Raw genomic sequence first — 19,368 nt, 5'->3', positions numbered from 1 at the left:
AGGAATCCCCCGCATTTATTGTAATGCTAAATTAAATCTTTCAATAAATCGTCCTGACTGGCAACTTAAGGAGGTTTATCATTTATGGGTGGTTTTCGTGGTTTTTCATCCGGGCAACCGACGTTGAACCATTACAGTACGTAGAGGTTCAAAATATTCTTATCCTACTCGTAGCACGAAAACGTTTTCCAATAGTAGGGGGAGCATGAGAACCTAGTGCAAAGGGGGCTTAGATATCAATCCAAGGGTGCCGGGTTCAATACCGCAGTTACGCCTTCAGACACCCCAAAGAACCTGTGCCTTAGGCCAGGGTGAACTCTGCCCCTCACCTATCCAAATCAACCTTCGGGTTGAAACTGAGTCATTGAGCAGAAAATAAACTGATGTAGGTGTAGCTGAAGCCACCATGAGTGATTATGAAAAACTGTCGACACAAATCAAAGAGATGGAGAAGAGCCAAAGTTCTATGAACATCTGTGAGGGCCAAATCATGACATAGCTGAAGTTGTTCTTTCAAGAAATATGTATATAAGTGAAAATGGGCAATTGGTACCTTAAGTACCCACCCACTTCTCCATCTTTTATACCTGTCTCGACAATTATTTGTAATGAATTCAAAGTTAACAACAAGAGAAATTATCTTTATCAGTAAATTTACGACAGAAATTAAGAAAAGACTGTGAATAGCATGTTGCCTAATTTATGGAATGATTTCTGTCAGGGGAAATGAAAAATGGTCATAGAGCTGGTAATCTGGCATATTGATCAGTTTTTGATGCTAATATTCATCACAGCTGGTGCCTCTTTGAGTCCAGTCAATGAGCGTAAGAATCCAGTGGCTGCAACGACCCCTTAGCAAGGGTCAGGAGAGGTGCTCCAAAGATCATTCACTATTAGATGTCATAATTTCCATTACTCGGTAGGTTTTCCCCAATTCTCACAAGGCTCATTCCCTTATATTCCACAATGGGTAATAAACCATTCATTGATAGAGGCACCCAAATTTCATGAATAGTAAATCCCAAAGTTCAGGGAAAGGATTTCAGAATTATGGGTAAGTGTATTGTTGACATAAACTGTAGTTGTAATTGCTGTTTGCAATTATTGGGGGCCTCTATTCATTGGCCAATCCAAGTAGAGTATACGTACAACAATGGAACTAATCCGCAAATGTTGACTTCAAACGACCAACAAATGCATACTACAGAAGAAATGAAGAGTCCTTACCTTGTTCTCAGCAATGGCACCAAAAAAGGCAAATCCCAATCATTTTCCACTGGCTAAGTTCCCCATCAAAAGTAAAACTTCAAACACTCAACACGCAACACACTTCACTGTTTTCAAATCATCATGCTCTTCTAATCATGCAGAAAAAACACCACGCAACATAAACACTCATGCTTCAAGAAATTTATTTAACACTCTCAGTCTTCAAAGTAAGAGATCTTTTAAAGGAATTTAGAAATATTAAAAGATTTTTGAGGGAAAGTTATATGGCAGCTTAATTAGATGGAAATTTTAGGAAGCATTGTTGAAAAAAATTTCAATAGAAAAATCTAAGTTGGTCTCTGATGGCAGGCAATAAATGATTTTCAAGTGATGACTTGGGATTCCGTTTCTTTCCTGCAAAAAGTAAAATGGTTTAAAATCCTCCACTGAAAATCGCATCTTATAACAATTGAAAACGATACTTTCATTGAAATAATGCACAATTTTCTAAACACAAACAGCAAAAGTAATGAATCTGCTCAAAGCATGGATTATGTATGTACTTACTTAGGTGCCTGCCACCACCGAGATTAAATAGATTTTAAATATCTACCTCATATTCAGGTGAGTTTGGTTCATAATTTTAAAATATTCTCCTCAAAAGAGGATGTATGCACATTTTGATGTCTTTAACAAAATATAGACAGTAGACATAAACTGAAATATGTATTGATTAAAGGACTGGCTCCATGAGTAGGTACTGACTTTTAGATCTCAACTTTGCTATCTTAGGGTACAGGATGATTGGCTTTTTTCCAATCAAAACAATTAGCAGAAAAGATAAGCAATAGAAGGCACCGACAAGCTCCTCATTCAAATTTTATGGTTAGCCTTGATGCAATTTAAATATTTCATGGACGACATAATGACACATTGTATAGCTACATCAGAACATGATTTCATTAACTGTAATTAAAGAACCAACAATCACCTAAATCCATTTGAATAAAAAGATAATTGAAGTAGTTAAAACACGCATAGGGGGATTTTTGTGACCCCCTTCAGACACTAAAAATATAGACCAGACGTGTTCTTCATATAGATCTACTAATGCTCTTTTGTTTTATGCACCATAGAGCTTCAATCCTTTGAGAGTATTTTCATTAATGATTTTCTCAAAGAATCGAGCTGTACTCAGTAATGTTAATTAATCAGCTGAACAACGAAATATTACCAAAAATTTTGACTCAATCACAAAATTAATTATTTTTCATCCAAATCTATATTATCTGACTTATGGGTTAATGCTGTGAAAAGACATAGTTGGACCTCAAGGATGCACAATTGCATCAATTTACTGCAACCAATATCAACATTGAAATCATTAATAGTTTAGTGGAGTGAAGATTTAAAATGACAATGTAACAGTTTTTACATTGATTTCAAGTGCAGAAGCAAGTTTTTCTTAGAGTGGCAATCGAAGAAAAGACACGTTGCTTCATCAACTACTCACGATGAATACGTACATTGTATTGAATGAGTGGGTGACTAAGTTACTTTGTCTCACACCATTTTTTGAATCAACTAGGTCCGAGTCAGAGGCTTATACATATGGAGGGTGTGCAACCCCCTCCATCCTGTTGCAGGGTCGCGTGCATTGCTGAACCACAATAGGGTGGTTTCCTATTATTTTTTTATTGCCTAAATCGAAAGATTATTAATCCCGGAGTACGAATTTCACGCCTTTAGATTTTTATATGACGATATCTATTTTTCGCGATCAAATGAAAAGTGAAAATTTTCAAGCACATGAAAACGCAACAGCTAAGTATGAATGATGGGAAAACTCCGTGTGACATCATTCTGGTTCCTGCTGCCGCAAGTGAGGTGACCTTGGGGCGAGGCTTTGAGCGCTAATACGATGCAGGATGCTAGCAGGTAGCAGAGTACCCTGCTAGCTGGTAGCGCTTGGCTTAAATAAGGATTATTAATACCTTATCAAACGAAGGAAACTTTCCGACCACAGGCAGTTTTAATAGGTGATTATTAAGAGATGTTTCCCTGAGCACTGTGCCTCATGCATGCATTGGAAATCTCAGACGATGTAAAACTCCTATCTACTCGAACAGTAACTAGGCCCCTGTGACGTCACGTGGAGTGGAATCGCATGGGCGCCAATCTGGTCTTCTTCAAATGAGGTTAAAATTGACCATTGCCATTTGTCTAAACTGAGATTTCTAAAACCAAATAATATGAATATTATGATTACACTGATATGTAGTGGGTAATGAATCGCAATCAATGCCTTTCATTTTCTTTGATGAAGGAAACTACCCTATTGTAACTTTTATATGTATATCGTACGATGGCATTTTCTGGTACGTGTTTAAATAAACCTTAAATGTCCCTTGATTATTTTTTATTATGATAAAACTACAGCTAGCTCAAGATATTTTTTGTGCCCCCCCTTGAGTTTTTTCTGTATCCACTACTGGTCATTGTGGATTTATGCCAGAGGGGTGTCTTGTTAAATGAGATAACCAAGGGGTACACAATAAAAATTGTAAGCTCTTTTGCTGTGAGTAAATGATGTAGGCATTTTGTTGCAAAATACCATTTCATTCGTGAGAGATAAATTGTTAAAGGTTGAATAAGGAAAATACTGCTGATATAAATACATATTTACCAAACCTCTCCCTGGTCCAAAAACTGCTAAAATTGCCAATTTGATGAGTTTACATTCCTTGAATGAACCACAGTTTTAAATTTAATTGTGCAATTTTGTTTGTCATATTCATGAGTATGAATTTGCATATTTCTTTTAAGTTTCAAAGGAGTGGTGTTATGAAGGTTAAAAGTGGAAAAAAGGAAAGGAGGCCTGAATTTTTTTTGTTTTGAAGTGTTAGTACCGAGTTTGCCTCGTTGCTGCCTGTGGCAGCACCTCTCATAGAATATGTAACTTGGAAGAGGGAACAAAAGTTAGTCTCATCTTCCTGCTTGATGCCAGCTGTTTAATTTATGTAGTCTCTGGGATTCCCTACGAAATACCAGCAACATTACAATATCCACTAATACTAACATTCCTAAATGATTTGATTCCATTGGAATGTATACACATGTACTTTTCATTCAAATAATACAAACATTCAACACTGAATATTAACTTATGGAAAATTGAATGCAAAATCAGATACATTTCATTCTATTGCAAGATGACCACACTCAGTGTGTGCCTCGGTTGCAATGTTCAATTTTCCTTGGATTCAATATTTCCATCTAATCACTCTATGTTGACAATTGTTTCAGGAAAAAATGATGCTGTTCATCGTAATGAAGACGCACAAGGAGCTTCATGTGGGGTGAGAAAAACCATTTTCTAGGCCAAAACACTTGCATCAAACGTTTTATACTCTGGTGTCACTTTTCAAGTTCGTTACTCATCACCTCCCTTCAAAATACATATGAGGGCCAATTTATTCCAATGTGCAGTATGTATATTTTGCTTCTACAGTATGAAAGGTATTATTCCTATAATTAAATGGCAAGGACATAAAGATATAGATTTATATTAAAAGAGTGAATGTTTGGTAAATTCCAATCCTCATTACTGCTGAAACTTGTTTTTCCATTTCTGCTCATGACTCAGACAGGCATATTAAGGTCCTTGTTTTGCGGCGGTTCATTACTTTCTGTGGTGCCTTGATGACATGCACTACTTCTCAATGATAATGATCTGAGGTCTGATATACATTGATAAGCGACCTTTATAAAGCCATCAATAATTTTCCGCATTGCTTGTCCATGATGGAAAAAAGACAAACTGCAAACTTCACTTGGTAAGAAAATTTATTGCTTTATTGTGACCCGGGTGTCAACAAATTGTATTATCATCAGCTAGATAATAATTAATAGGCACTATTTATTTACATGTGGGTTAACCCGATTAACAAAATTTATTGCAAGAAATGAAAAGAAAAACACAGTTTCTAAAAGTTACATTACATTACATAACCATGCAATTACATTAGAATTGTCCCACATTGGAAAATCATTTTTTTATAATAACGATAGGGTTATTATTAATCATTGCTAACTGAATTGATAATCATACAGGGCCTTCAATCTGCAGAAAGTACGTGAATACAAACGATGAATTATTCCAAGTGATGTTAATGACTTCAGCGTTATAGTGATTGATGATTTTTCCTATTATGTAATAGTGTGTTAACTGCAACAGTACTTTAGTTTATTGAATTAATTCGCTTAGTTGACATCCCTAGAGTAACATTATTTCCTGTGCTAATCTCTATCCATTCGTTTTTCCCAAGCAATTCAAAAGAAGAGGCGAGTTGAGTCATTAATCAAGGAATTCATTAAAAATATCAACCAGGAAAAGGAAAATAACTAGCAGGAGCACGAAAAAGAGAGGGAAGAAAGAAAAAAGACGAAGAAGGAGAGGGAAAAAAATTAAGAGAAGAAGCAAAGGCAAACAGCGATAGATATGATGAAGAAAATAAAAGAGAAAAATCAGTGACATTATTTTTTATTGGGTGTTCATAATATTTTTAATTCAATCGATTTAAAATAAGTAAGAAGAGGTCCTATGCATTTTTTATAACAAGTTCTTATAATTTGCCATTTTTGTAATCATATTGTATTTAATTTCTAACATATGGAATGTAATTAATCCTGAGATAATTCATTCATGATTCTCTGCCTTTTATTCACCACTCTCATCCTAATTATCTTCTCATTAAAGTTAATAGGTATCCTTTCCATGTCAAGTGGAGCAACATCACCGCAATTAGTGTCTTCTTTATCGCTCAAATATTGTGGAGCACACAACAAGCCAAGATGAACTCTGGCATTTTTTCCATATCAACGGATTCAAATTTTTCTCTAAGGCTTCTAAATCGCCCTTTGAGCAATCCAATAGACCTTTCAATTATGTACTCTTCAAGCCTTTGAAAATTTACCATTTTTTCACCTACCAGTTTTTCTGATGCAAAGTCAGATGCCCGTTATCTCTGAATGGTACCATTAAAAGTTCATGGATTCCATAGGCAGAGTCTGCAATGATGTGGGTATCATTTGCAGGAAACTTCTCCTCATGGCTCAAAAAGTAAGAGCCGTGAATTTTTTAACACCCTCGCATCATCAACGAAAGCGGCATTGCACACCACACCATTTATTTATTATTTTAACACCGTATTTTTAAATAAGATCAGGATCTATCTATCCTATCTATGACAATGCCTGAAATGACTTTAGAATGTTTGTGAAATTTAACTCCCTAACACGTAAGAGAGAATCCGTGGCTTCAATACAAGATTTCCCCTCACCTCCCCCATCATTATAATGACATTAATTACTTGTAAATCCACCTCATCGACAAAATCCGATTCCTCCTCATTCTCACTTGTTCTTGCGTGATCACTCTTATCTGATTCGCTGTCAAAAATATTTGTTGGCAACTGCAAAAAACCTTCCATTTTCATGCGGTTGAAGATGAAGATCAAGATGTCTGATGGATAACAAATGTTTATAAACAAATGTCTTTCAACAACTCCCTAGCAACCCAAGTTGAAATGCCCGCCATTCGAAAATCCTGGTCCATTTCACAGAAGTGCTTGAAGCCCTTCAAAGGGAAGGAATAAAACCTCCGCCTTTAGAGCAGAGATGCTTCACATTGCTTGGAGCATGAAATGCATCCGCCACCCACAATTTTACAAAGATAGTATTGAATTTCTTGTTCGAAATAACTAAACAATTAGGTAAAACAATTATCATTAAAACAAGTACAACATAACATGTTGTGACATATGTAGTTAACATAAAAATATCAGATCATTCCGTTTCCTTCTGACCAACAGCGGTCGAATATCCAAAATTTGAAGGGATTCTCTGTAAGGGATATGTTGAGCAATGAATCCAGTGCAGTAGTTTACCATTCCTTAAAATCTGTTTTGCATTCTTTCAATTTCATTTATTTGTAATTTACAATAAGGATGTCACATAATACTGTTATATTCAAGAATAGGGCTGACCTGTGCTGAGTACAAGATTTTAAGCAAATAAATGTTTTTTCTAACACAAAGCAGCCCATTTTAAAAACCTAACATATGTTACAGCTCTGAAACAACATGCTCAATGTGAGCATTGAACATGTCAAAAACACAACATGATAAAAACACAATTGTAATGTTGGGTATGCACATGTGTTACTCATTTGTTCACACTATGCATTATTCATTTGCTCAGCAAAGAACAGGGAATGATGCCATGTCCGCATCAATCTCTTCTAAACTCGCTATGTAAGTACTTTATTCCTCATGGACACTGCAACAATATGTTGCAACCTAGGTTGCGATACATTTTCTAACCAATTGAAATCTACATAGTTAGCCTTTTTTCCATCATGGAGAAATTTCACAAAATAACCCTGCCTAATGTTGGCCTACACAATCTGATTGAGAGAAAAATTCATCAATGCAATTCACAAGGAGAAATTAAAATCATTCATTAATCTATTCGTAAATAGAGTGTAGAAATCATTACTGTGTAGCTAAAATTGCAAGAGCTTTCTAATCACAAAGAAAATTATCTAAATTAAATGTGAACTAAAATTTGAACCTATTTCTTATGATAATATTAACCATACGAGTACATGCCAGTTTCTTGTCCCAAAATAACGATAAAATTGAAAAAAAGGCTCCCTTTTCAACCACACTTTGTACTCTTATGTGCATCATGGATTCCCTATAATTACATGCGTTGGAATTTTCTTGCATCTCAGCAGGATACAGCAGAGAGAACTTTGACTTCTGCCTCCTCCTCATGGTGGGACTGGCCCCCACCTTAAATATATACAGCGTACATAGACTACAATAAATTAAAAGCACCAACCTTGCCAAGCAAAAATTGTTTCACAAATAAATATGAGGAGGGCAAGGCCAATGCCGATTAGCATAAGCTTCAGAGCAAAGGTAATGTGGCGGAGAGTAATCTTCATGATGGGATCCGAAGTTCCAGTTTCCACAGCGTCCTTTTGAGCAGCTGCATACGTGTACTCCTCTGTATCGTACGGGGGCCACCACTTCAAGCGCTGTCTTTGCAGCATCCCCACCTCATTCATCTGCAGGAGCCTGCAATCAATTAGACCCATGCATGTAATCAGAGCTGTCACTAGGCGTGGATCGACCACAAAGCCCACACCGAGGGATCTTAGTTGGCAGAGAATGAGGACCCAAGGGGGGTCCTTAAAAGGTTGCAATGCACTGGGAGCCCAGTAATACAACTGATGCGCCCAGTCACCTAGGGAGGGGAGTAGAATGGGGAGGAAAAAGGATGGAAATGCCACCGTGATTAAGGAGCCCGTCGACGCCTCCAGAATAGGGATAGGAAAACACAAAGCTAGTTAGCATTGCATAATTTATATAACGTTTTTTTAATTTATGAAAGAAAATTTCTACAAGTTTTTGTTAGTCTATCATTAAAGAGATCTACAATTTTCAGTGCTGGTTAAAGTTAAATCGAGTAAAAATTATCAGATTACTTGCAGTGATCACTTAATGAGGGACACCATGGTGTGTATGGAATGAAAGACTTAAGCATAAAATTTAAATCTTGGATTGAATTTACAAGCTGTTCAGTACTTATCTAAGTCCAAGTACCTGCCATCACAAGACAGGTGCTAATGACCAAATTTCCAGTCAAGTCAATAAGCCTGGTAGGTAGCATAGGAGAAAGTGAAGGAAAAGCATTGACAGAGCCTAAAAATTTAAGTTTTTTTGTATGCCATTTTTCAGGTATTTATAGGAGACACATTTTTACAGGAGGTGAATTGAATTCAATTTGGCATTTTTTATAGCGTGGAATGAAGGTGACATATGGAAAAATTTCTTCCTCAGTCCTTTGTGTTACAGGATATATATATGTACAGGGTACACTTTGCGATAGACAAAGAGTGAGTTTGGAAATATAGATGCTCCTCGAATCATCCAGTATTTACACAAAAACCAAGTAGTGGGGATAAAATCAGGGCCCAGCTGTGAAGAAGCGAGAATTAGGAAAGGAGTGAGACAAGGCTGTGCTTTGTCACCCGTAATTTTCACGGCTTACATCGAGAAAGTTATTCATGAAATCAAAGAAAAGGCTTTGGAAGTGAATATCCACGGAGAGAAAAATAGCATGCTACTTAAGTTTTGCCAATGACATAACAGAAACAGAAGGATTAGAAAAATATTCTGGTTAATATGGGTACGGAAATGGGTGAATATCAAGTGAAAAAAACACAATGAAAACCAAGATATTAGTATGGAACAGAAGATAAGAAGTCAAGACTAACATTAAAATAGAGAAGCAAACAATGATGGAGGTGGATGAATTCTGTTATTTGGGAAGCAGGATCACCAGCGATGGGAGAATAGCCCCAGCAAAGAGAGCATTCCACCAAAAGAGAGACCTGCTTACAGCGGGAAACTTAAACATGAAAGTAAGGAAACGGTTTATCAGAACTAATATTAGGACTGTGCTTTAAGTGAGGCATGGACAATTACAGCCGTGGAGAAGCATAAGGTTAAGAGTGAGTGGTGGTGCTAAGTGGTGAGTGAGTATAGAAGAAGGATGAGGATCAACAGAGTGAGAAATGAGGAAGACCTCAGAAGAGTAGGAGAGAAGGGAAGCCTCATGAAAACCTTGACAAGAACACAGAACAACCTTATAGGTCACATCTTGAGACATGATGGCCTGATGAGGACAATTGTCGAGGGACAAGTGGAAGGCAAGAACCGATAAGGAAGACCTCGAACAAAATATGTGGCACAGGCAAAGAAGGATGTGAAAGAGAAGAAATAGGTAGGTGTGAAAACATTAGCTGATGGATGAACTGACAATGAGTGGAGAGCAGCAACAAGCCAATCTTAGTATTGTTGACCATTGTTGGTGATAATGATAACGCTTCTTGAACTCCACCATAAGAATACTATGGGATGTGACAAATTTTTTTATTGTTTATTTATTGCCTACAAGTCTGCTTTAAATAATACTAATGTTTTCTCTTAGGAAAAATATTCTAAATAAATTTGAATTTTAACATAAAATGAGGCATGCAACAAGATAAAGAAGCTACTTCATGTAACTCTTCCATAAGAATAACATTTCCCAGGCTTTGCGTAGGCCATTTAAATAAAAGTGAGTCAGATAGTGTTCTGGTCTGCGCATCTCGGAGGCTCCTATGCAGCTCACTTGATAAGTACTCATATTGGCATACTGAAGGCAGTGCAAACCATCCTTCATTACCGCATCCCTCTACACTTGGCTGCACCACCCTTTTGCATACAATAGGTGAAGGCCAGGGGCGGATACAGAAAAAACTCAAGGGGGGGGCGCAACATATCTTGAGTTATCTTTACTTTTATCGTAATAAAAGATGATCAAGTCACAGGTAAAGTATATGAAAATTTTATTTAAAGTGATTATAAACATGTAAAACACAATGCCATCTTATGATATAAAAAGTTACAATTGTGGTTTTGCAATGTTCGGCAATACAGGCGGACCCGCAAGGGGGGGGCGCGCGCCCCCTGCGCCCCCCATCTGTATCCGCCACTGGTGAAGGCAGAGCAAAGAGATGCCCTCCTTACAACAGGAGACACACTGGCCCTTGCATATATACCTAGGCAAAGGAGATATTCGCTGGTCTGTGCTGGCAGGGATATGAATTATTTATAAATGTTTCATGAACATGTATTAACGTTTAAATGAATGCCCCTTTTTCATTTCACGGGGTTTCATATCTGATAGATGCCCTAAACAGTGAACTAACCATAGTAAACAACCTTAATTTGCCTCTGCTTCTCAGGCACAATTATTTATATACCATCAAATAAATTGATTTCCATTCTATGATTCTAGTTTCTCATTTTTACTCACACGCTATCAATGAGGTCAGCATATTCATAACCCTTGGCTATGCTCATCCCAACATATGTGTTCAGATTGGGTTCTGGAATGCCGTACAACTCACAAGGCTGTAAAAATTTCCTGTATCCTTCATACGAAGCCTTCAATGTAAAAAAGACAAATTCCTCAGCACATGCTCTCTGAAATCCTTCAAACCTTGTTGGTACCAAACCAGATTCAGAATTTCTAATGATATCCCATATTTCTTTGTATGGACCCGCACTATGCTCCTGAAAAAAAGAGAATAGTTTACAATTAAAAAAATAACATATGAACCAGCCTGAATGAAAAAATTCTAATTGGACTTCAAAACAAGGTGCATCAAAAAGTAAGTATTTCAGCCATTAGTAGGGCTCCTAGATTATGGTAAATAATATAGCAGAATAAAAACAAACAAAAAATGATTCCAACATGGCCTCTAAGTTTTCTGTTTTTATACATGTCCACAGATCTGTTAAAACATTTCCTTACATAGAAAAGGCTCTTTCACAATCCTTGTTTGAGGATGGTATTGTACATTGATGGTATTGATGGTATTGTTTAGGGGTTAGGTGGAAGAGGGGACTTTCCAGTCTCAACCTCGCCCGAATAAAGGCATTTTATTATTATTATTATTACACTGGCTTCAACAAAATTTAAGTCATTTCCCTCCGAACCATGGAGGACAGTGACTGCACCTATTTGAGCAGGTTCTCCTTCTAACTGCTTACACATATACCTAGGCTTGAAATCCTCCATATTCCTCTCACAGCTGCTTCAGGGAAACAGTTGATAAAATAGAAACTTTTGCTATAACAGTTAGGTTTTACCTGCGTTGTTTAATGAGACATTTCATGTGTCAAACAAAGCACTATTCGTGGCTATCTTTCTAGCCACCGATGCTTAAATGCTGATGCCAAAGTGGTATCTAATGATATATACATAATGACGTTAATTGGGGGAAATCCTTAGAAGGCATCACAGAAATCTGTTTACATTTTTTTCCTTCCTGCGCAACGTGATGTTGAAAATTTTGTTTTCATGTAAACTGCCACTCTGAAGATACCCAGTTACAGTTGAAAAATGGCTACTATGCAACTGCTTTTTAGATTTTCGAAAAAGCTTTAAATAGTATTTTTTATTTGATGAGGCAAACATGCGCACCAATTTTTTAATAAAATTGGAGAAGTAATAGGTCAATTCCAGTCCGAGTTGGTATAAAATGGCATAGTAATAATGGAATACTAAGTACATACATACATAATTATTAATGATGATTCTCAGATAAACTTACTGATAGGATGCTTATCAATGATGAGTTCTCCAACACCCCAATGGATAGGCCTAATTCTCTAGCAGATTGCAGTAAACCTTCTATTGAGGAAAACTGCGGCTTCAGCTGTCTTTCAACTGCCAGAAACGATGTCAATGAACCAGAGTACACATTATATATCACACTTGATGACAACATGGTCACATAAAGTGAGAGTCTGACAGCCTGTGACTGTGGCACAAATTGTAATCCTAGAATTGAATACACATAAAACATTAACTACAATATGAACATTGGTTATTTCCAGCATGTTGTAGATGGAACCAACAAAACCAGAGATCAGATTTCGGGCATAATTTTCAAAGCTGGCTTCTTTGACTGATTGTCTCAATTGATAAACACACAGATACTGACAGATGTACTAGTTAAAAAGTAAACCTACACCATTAATTCCATTTAACTAAGAGTTAACTTGAACCTCACCAAACTAAGTGAGTCCAATCACAAAAAAGTAATGTTAACCAAGGAATGTCATTGTGGTTTCTATGCCAAACAACAAGGGGTTAACTAAAAAATAAAATCATGAATTTAGGCATCATTTAATAGAGTGCATCAGTTTTCAAGCAATTCCTTAGATGAGGCACTTCTTTCTCAGCTGATGCACAACTAAGGTTGTACCTCATTTTCCATTGAAGGATTAACAAGAGTTCCAGGGATGAGAAGTCACTCAAACAATGCTATATCTGTGGGCAGATGTAGAAGGGAAAGCTAAGAAATGTAGGATCCCGTGATAGCACATGTACATATAAATTTCAATCAGGAGTGTAAGCCACATCTGTTATGAAGAATCCTATCAACAGGAGGCAGAAGAGTAACAGTCACTAATCCTGACAAGTGGAGGAAAATAAATCTTATATAAACATATCCCAAATTAAGAAAATGCATACATATGAAGGTCTACTTCTCTCTTACTGTAGATTAGGAATATGTGAAGAACAACTGCATTTCAAACTGGTCACAGGTTTCAAAAGTCTATACTATCATTGCTGATATAGGACTGCATTGGATGCATAATGGGAATGAATACATAACTTTTGGCATCAATGGCATTTCAGCTTGATGCCAAAACAAAAGTTATACCAACATGACCTCTGCTGGTCTGGAACAGTCTTACTCTCCTGTAAAATTTGTGACCGTTTTGAATACAACTTTGGATCACAGAATACTTTGGTATTATGAAAAGGGTACTAAATGCAAGTTGGACTCATAGACAACCAACAATAGACATGTCCACAATTTATATAGAGGATGGTGGAGCCTAATGCATTTCATATATGTATACCCCTTGACATCACCAGTATCAAGCAAATCCACGCCTCACAGGAGTCATTCATCCTTAAATTGAGGAGCAAGTTTGCACCACTGACTGAAGAGGGAGCCTTCTCTTCCACAAACTCCGAGCACAAAGAAAGATGCCATGGAAGTCACAGAGGCTTTAAATGAGTACATTGCACAGCCTCCATAAGGGCTGTTTCAGTGACATCAAGTGCTGCTGCTGAGCCAACATTGTCAAAACATTCACCATGCCTCATTATTTATAACCACTAAGAGCTGAAGGCCCTAAGGACGTTGATTAAGGATACAGTGAAGGAGCTAAAGTTCACCATCCCATACTTCTCCAACTCATCATCACAGATTCTACTACGTAACCTGGAGGAGTTCGTAGCAATGCATCACTCAGTAAACACCGAAAAGCCACACATCTCAACGTGGGCCCCCTGAGAAGAGAAGACCACAGCATTCATCATCCATGGCCTGTCACCTCACCACAACTCCAAGGATGACCTCCACACCATGGGAATCAACACCCAGCACACGAGGCAGCTTGAAGGGTTACCTCTCGGAAGTAAGGGGAAAGGATAAATAAGGAAACTGACCGGGTAAAACAACGGCCGATTTCCAATCCACATAGTATGCACATAGGCGCCGACTCCATGGGGCTTGAGGGGGCCCAAGCCCACTCAAAAACCTGTTATGGGTGTGAGGAAAAAATGTGCCAGGCTTGTCAATTTTCCCCGTAGTGTCCTGATATCGAGATTTGATTAATCAGGGTTCTCATGTTGATCACATGACTCTTGTAAAATGCTTAAAAAACTTAAAACTCACTACTTAGAAAATTTCCCGGGGTAAGATCCCCGGTTTGGGCCCCCCCAATATTTTTTGTCAGTCGGCATCCCTGAGTATGCACTCATTCCCTTGTTCCCTTTCTCCCTTGTACCCTACTCCCTTACTAGTGCTATACTTGCACCATATAGTGTGAACGGAAATAATGCAAACTATTGACAGTAACGAAATGTGAAGCGCAGGGTAGTGTTAGAACATCAGGTGGTTGATTTAAGAATCAATTTCATCCTGCTTCTCGGTTTGCTTACGTTTTTAATTTAGACTGCTAAGTATTTTGACTTTTCTGGCACCAATTGGACACTCTCTCTGCACATGTTTTTGTTGCTAACAATTGGACATCTCCCACGTGGCAGGTCGCTGACATCAAGACACTGCACTTAATAGGCATGTTGCACTATTTAAGTACAAGGACCCACAACTGCTATTCTGATGTGCCCGCTTCCACTACAGCTCATATTTTTGAATGGTTACTCCTCGCTGTCTGCACTGCTCAAGATGCCAAGTAGTTCAGGAATGCAGTCAGGAAGCATTGCTCTGCCTACCCAAAGAGCAACAGTCAGCATACTCCACTGAGTGCACTGTCAATGCTGGAGGGAGACAGAGGAGAGCTAACCAGCAACAGAGTAGCCACCAGAAGAAGAAGCCGACCAAGCAGGCACAAATGCCGACTCGTGAGAGTCAGTTTCGGATGAGGCTGCTGAAGCTGTGAACCACCTGAAGAAGACTGACAAGAAGAAGTCAGTTCCCCACCTAAACATTCAAAATGCCGGGGACAGGAAAAATAGAACACCTGGGGTAAATGCAATATTGCACGATGGAGATTTGAGCACTTTGTTTAACTAAAACAATGACACCATTGCTCTTTAAGATTTCAATGCAAAGCACACACACATTGAAAATTCCAGGGAGATTAACAAAAAAAGACCAGCGGATATGATAATGCTGCCAAGCAGCATGCTGTCTCTGTGACAAGCACACTAACATACTCCAAAGGTGATGTACTCGACATTGTGGTTCGCAATCTGCTGATGACTTAGACCCCTAGGATCATCCAGGTGCTGCGTACAGAGTGACCACAATCCGATGGTCTTCCATCATAGCCGACACCCTGTGCTGCAGCCAGAACACATCGTGAAGGACTGCGGTGAAGCCAACTCGGATGTTGTCTTCTGTCATGGAGTCACCGGAGTCACATTGAAGAAAAAACCACCAATGATATCGCTGGTAACCAGAGAGAAAGCACATGGAATCTCTAATGGCTGTGGTTTCCAAGGCGATTGAGAAATACATTCCGGTGAGACGATTCCAGAGAGTTAACCACCTTACTCTGCTGCCACACATCCTAGAAGCCATCAGAATGAAGGACCATCTCTGGTGGAGATTGCAATACTCCAGGGACTCCAATTACAAGGCTCTGAAGGATGTGACAAGACATTGCTTACATGACTTGATCACCACATTCCACCAGAAGTACTGGGGCAAAAAGCTTTCCATGCTCAACCTGGAAGGTGGTGCTCCCACTATAGAGTGACAAGGTGACAGAGGAAGCTTCACTCCAAACTTCAATCTGAGAGATTCGCTCCACAAAGGCCAAGGCGAGGCAATTATTTAGAGGAATTCTCTCCCTCTCTAACAGTTGCAGGCACTCCAAACCCTTTTATGGAGAGGGTAACACTTCCACCATGGGAAAGTGCATTGGAACCGGAGACTCAACCTGGACCAGCAACCCAAAGCAGAACAACAGCCAAACAATTATGATACTGCTCTTTCCAGGGCCGACTGGAGGAGGAAATTGCCAAGACTTGAAGGAATTATGAATGTCGGATTAAGACTATGCCTAAATTTCCATGGTTTACTTTCTATAACAATAGAAACAAGCACCTATTACCAGTGTTCCTAAGCAGGGCAAGCTGCTGATTCAGCTGAGGAACATCACAGCTTATAAGACACCAAAGAGAATTTCAGAATCCTGCCACCTCTTCAATGCGGATTCCAGAGTGAGCTATCTACAACCCACCAAGTCACTTGCCTGATCAATTTCATCATTGAGGGCTTCAACCTTAAATATCACATGGTTGGAGTCCCCTTTGACATCAGCAAGCCATTTGATAATGCGTGCACGAGGACCTCCCACTGAAGCTGACATGCTTTGAATTCCAGAGATGGACCTTGTGGATTGCAGACCGTTTTTATTATTGGCTGCAGGAGAGAGGGTTCACTGCGGCATGGGAGCCAGCAGCTTTAACACAAAATAAGAGCTGGTGTTCCCCAGGGAAACCTACCTTCCTCACTCTTATTCAATATCTACATGGTGGACATCCCAAGACACTTTGGGCCCAACATGTTGGTGGCCCTTTAAGCTTACATTCCAGAGCTGCAGGCCAGATTATCTACCTGCAGCATGCTGGTGACCTATCTGAAATAAGCCACTGATTAGCCGGTGTCCTGGTACGAGATATGCCACTTCAGTTAGAAAAAGAGGAAAACTCATCTCTTTGCAAGAATACACGTCAGGCAAACAACTTGTGGAAGTGAGGGAAGTTCTATGGCAGGATTCCTTGGGGTACTCGGGTGTCCACTTCAACAACCGCCTCTTCATGAAGCATCACGCCTGACACAATGCCACCATCTTGAGGTTCATTGCCAGCAGCAGTCCGTCCTGATTGGAAACATCTCGCAACCTCAAATACTGACTCCAGCTTCACCAGACACTGATCTGGCCCATTCCCAGCATGGAGCAGCATCACCAACAAGTCTCTTCAGTACATCTTGGCCTTCAGTAACAGAAGAACTCTTTAGGTTGAGCGGACTCCACACTACCAGATATTGTGGAGGACTACAAGCATGAAACCACTAAAAGAAGTCTTCAGGACCTAGGCATGAGCCCTCTTCAAAAAGAAAAGCTTCTCCGAATATCTGGTCTTTGGGACCAATATCAAAGTCATCATGCTAAAACCGGCCGACAAGAAGACCAGTTCCGGAGTGAAGACTGGCCTCTCCAAGAGGATCTCTGATACCCCAGTCAAATGCAGGCTAAAGAAATGTGCCTATGCATGAATACTGTGCCTGGGTCAACAACCAAATAAGTGGAACTCAAATTTGTATGGAATTCAATGAAATTTTTGAAAAAAAAGACATTTCCAAAAAATACCACTGGCATGCTGTAAAATTTATGCTATTATATTACACAAAATTATTATTCCATACCTGCCTGAATAATGCATCAACTGTACGAACACTGCAGTTACTGTCATCCCTCAATGAGGATTTCAGAATTTCATTATGATGGTTAACCATATGAGTTTCCAAGTACAACATTGGTAACTAAAATTATTTTATGATAACATATGCATTTCAGAAAGCTCCATAAGAACCAGAAATGAAATAATCAAAGTTGAACGTAACAACTAAGATATTAATTACTATAAATGCAGTTCAATGACATAATATCAAGAGCATTAATATTTGACCTTCTTCTTGACATATATTTATATTCTCACCTTGTTGGCAGCATATTCCAAATGACTCCATCAGCCAATGCGAGATGGAGTCCACTATTTTTGAGCTCTTTGGCAGATCATGATAATTCTTATGCTCAAGACCATCCAGCATATCACTGGGAATATTGAGGTAATGAGAACTTGGAGATAGCCAGGAAAATAAAGCATGCATCATGGGCAATATACAGATAAAAATGATTGTAATCGTAGTCCACATATAAGATGAGAAAGGTTGCAAATAAAACTCATAGCTGACCGGTGGCTTCGCTTTCAAACGAATGAATAACTGCTCACTGTAAATATAAAAAAAGTAGTTCCAGGAATTAGTTAGATACTCCCTTGAATTGAACTTAAAGAAACATATAAAAGTAATTTTGACAGGTTGTTTGTAAATGAATGCAATAGAATTCCTACACACAAAAGTTTGCAAATGCGAATTTCCACAATCTAATCATTGCATGTGGTTTTTTAAATGTAAACATAAGATTCAAACACTATCAAAAATTGAGGAAGAAATCGTAAGTAACGCCACATATTCTAAAAATCGTGTGATAAATATAAACGACATGAAGTAACAAACATTTTTATTCGCAAAAATCAAGGAGCAGTACTTAAGATTAAGATAGAAAAAAATACGGACATTGTAAACCCAAGAAGTCCATTCATGTCAGACGCTGAGTATTACGAGGCATTTCTCATCAGAGTTGTGTGCCATTAATAATAGAAATTGAAAGTAATTGTGGTCACCTATTTAACAGGTGACAGCAGAAATAACAACTGCAAATACAGGTGTTAAGAGTTAGTTCCACAACAAATCAAAGCACCACCTGCGCAATATAGGAAACTCAATTCAACTCAAAGATTGGATACCAAGCCAGAGGACCAAAAATAGTAGGGTGTTCCAAGGAAAATGAAAGTGTCCAATTTTTGATTCGATGACAGATTGAAAACAGAGAAAACGTGATTAATATTACTGACAATAGTATTAAAAAATCTTCAAAACTAAGCTACCAAATTCATGGCCATATTAGGTCAGCCACAATTTTCATCGCGCTTAGGATTGCAGAAATTTTACACCTCAGAGTCGTTATATTATGCGTTTAGGTTAATTCTTTTGTATCCATGTATATAATTTAGCCAAACCCAAATGGCATCAGTGAGATGCAACACAGCTACCAGCATTCCAAATCATAACAAGACAAGCCGAGGGTCAAATGTGCTATAACTCAGAACCAAACATTATCAGAAACATCTTGTAAA

At 38.4% G+C, this 19,368-nt stretch overlaps 1 protein-coding gene across 1 annotated transcript in view; it reads right to left on the bottom strand.

Annotated features, from left to right (window-relative positions):
- Positions 1–1,486: 1,486 nt before the first annotated feature.
- Positions 1,487–19,368, bottom strand: part of LOC124168405 (probable glutamate receptor) — a 34,051-nt gene continuing 16,169 nt past the window's right edge. Inside the window, exons 7-11 of the mRNA XM_046546622.1 lie at positions 18,109–18,401; positions 12,446–12,675; positions 11,143–11,402; positions 8,116–8,354; positions 1,487–1,623 (exon numbers count right to left, since the gene is read on the bottom strand). Of these exons, the coding sequence (XP_046402578.1) occupies positions 1,544–1,623; positions 8,116–8,354; positions 11,143–11,402; positions 12,446–12,675; positions 18,109–18,401 (1,102 nt within the window). The 3' untranslated portion in view covers positions 1,487–1,543. The remainder of the gene's footprint in view (positions 1,624–8,115; positions 8,355–11,142; positions 11,403–12,445; positions 12,676–18,108; positions 18,402–19,368) is intronic.

This window comes from Ischnura elegans, chromosome 11 (genome assembly GCF_921293095.1).
Source record: "Ischnura elegans chromosome 11, ioIscEleg1.1, whole genome shotgun sequence".
Lineage (NCBI taxonomy): Eukaryota > Metazoa > Arthropoda > Insecta > Odonata > Coenagrionidae > Ischnura > Ischnura elegans.
The sequence above is the reverse complement of the archived record's forward strand: the minus strand, read 5'-3'. Positions and strand labels throughout refer to the sequence as shown.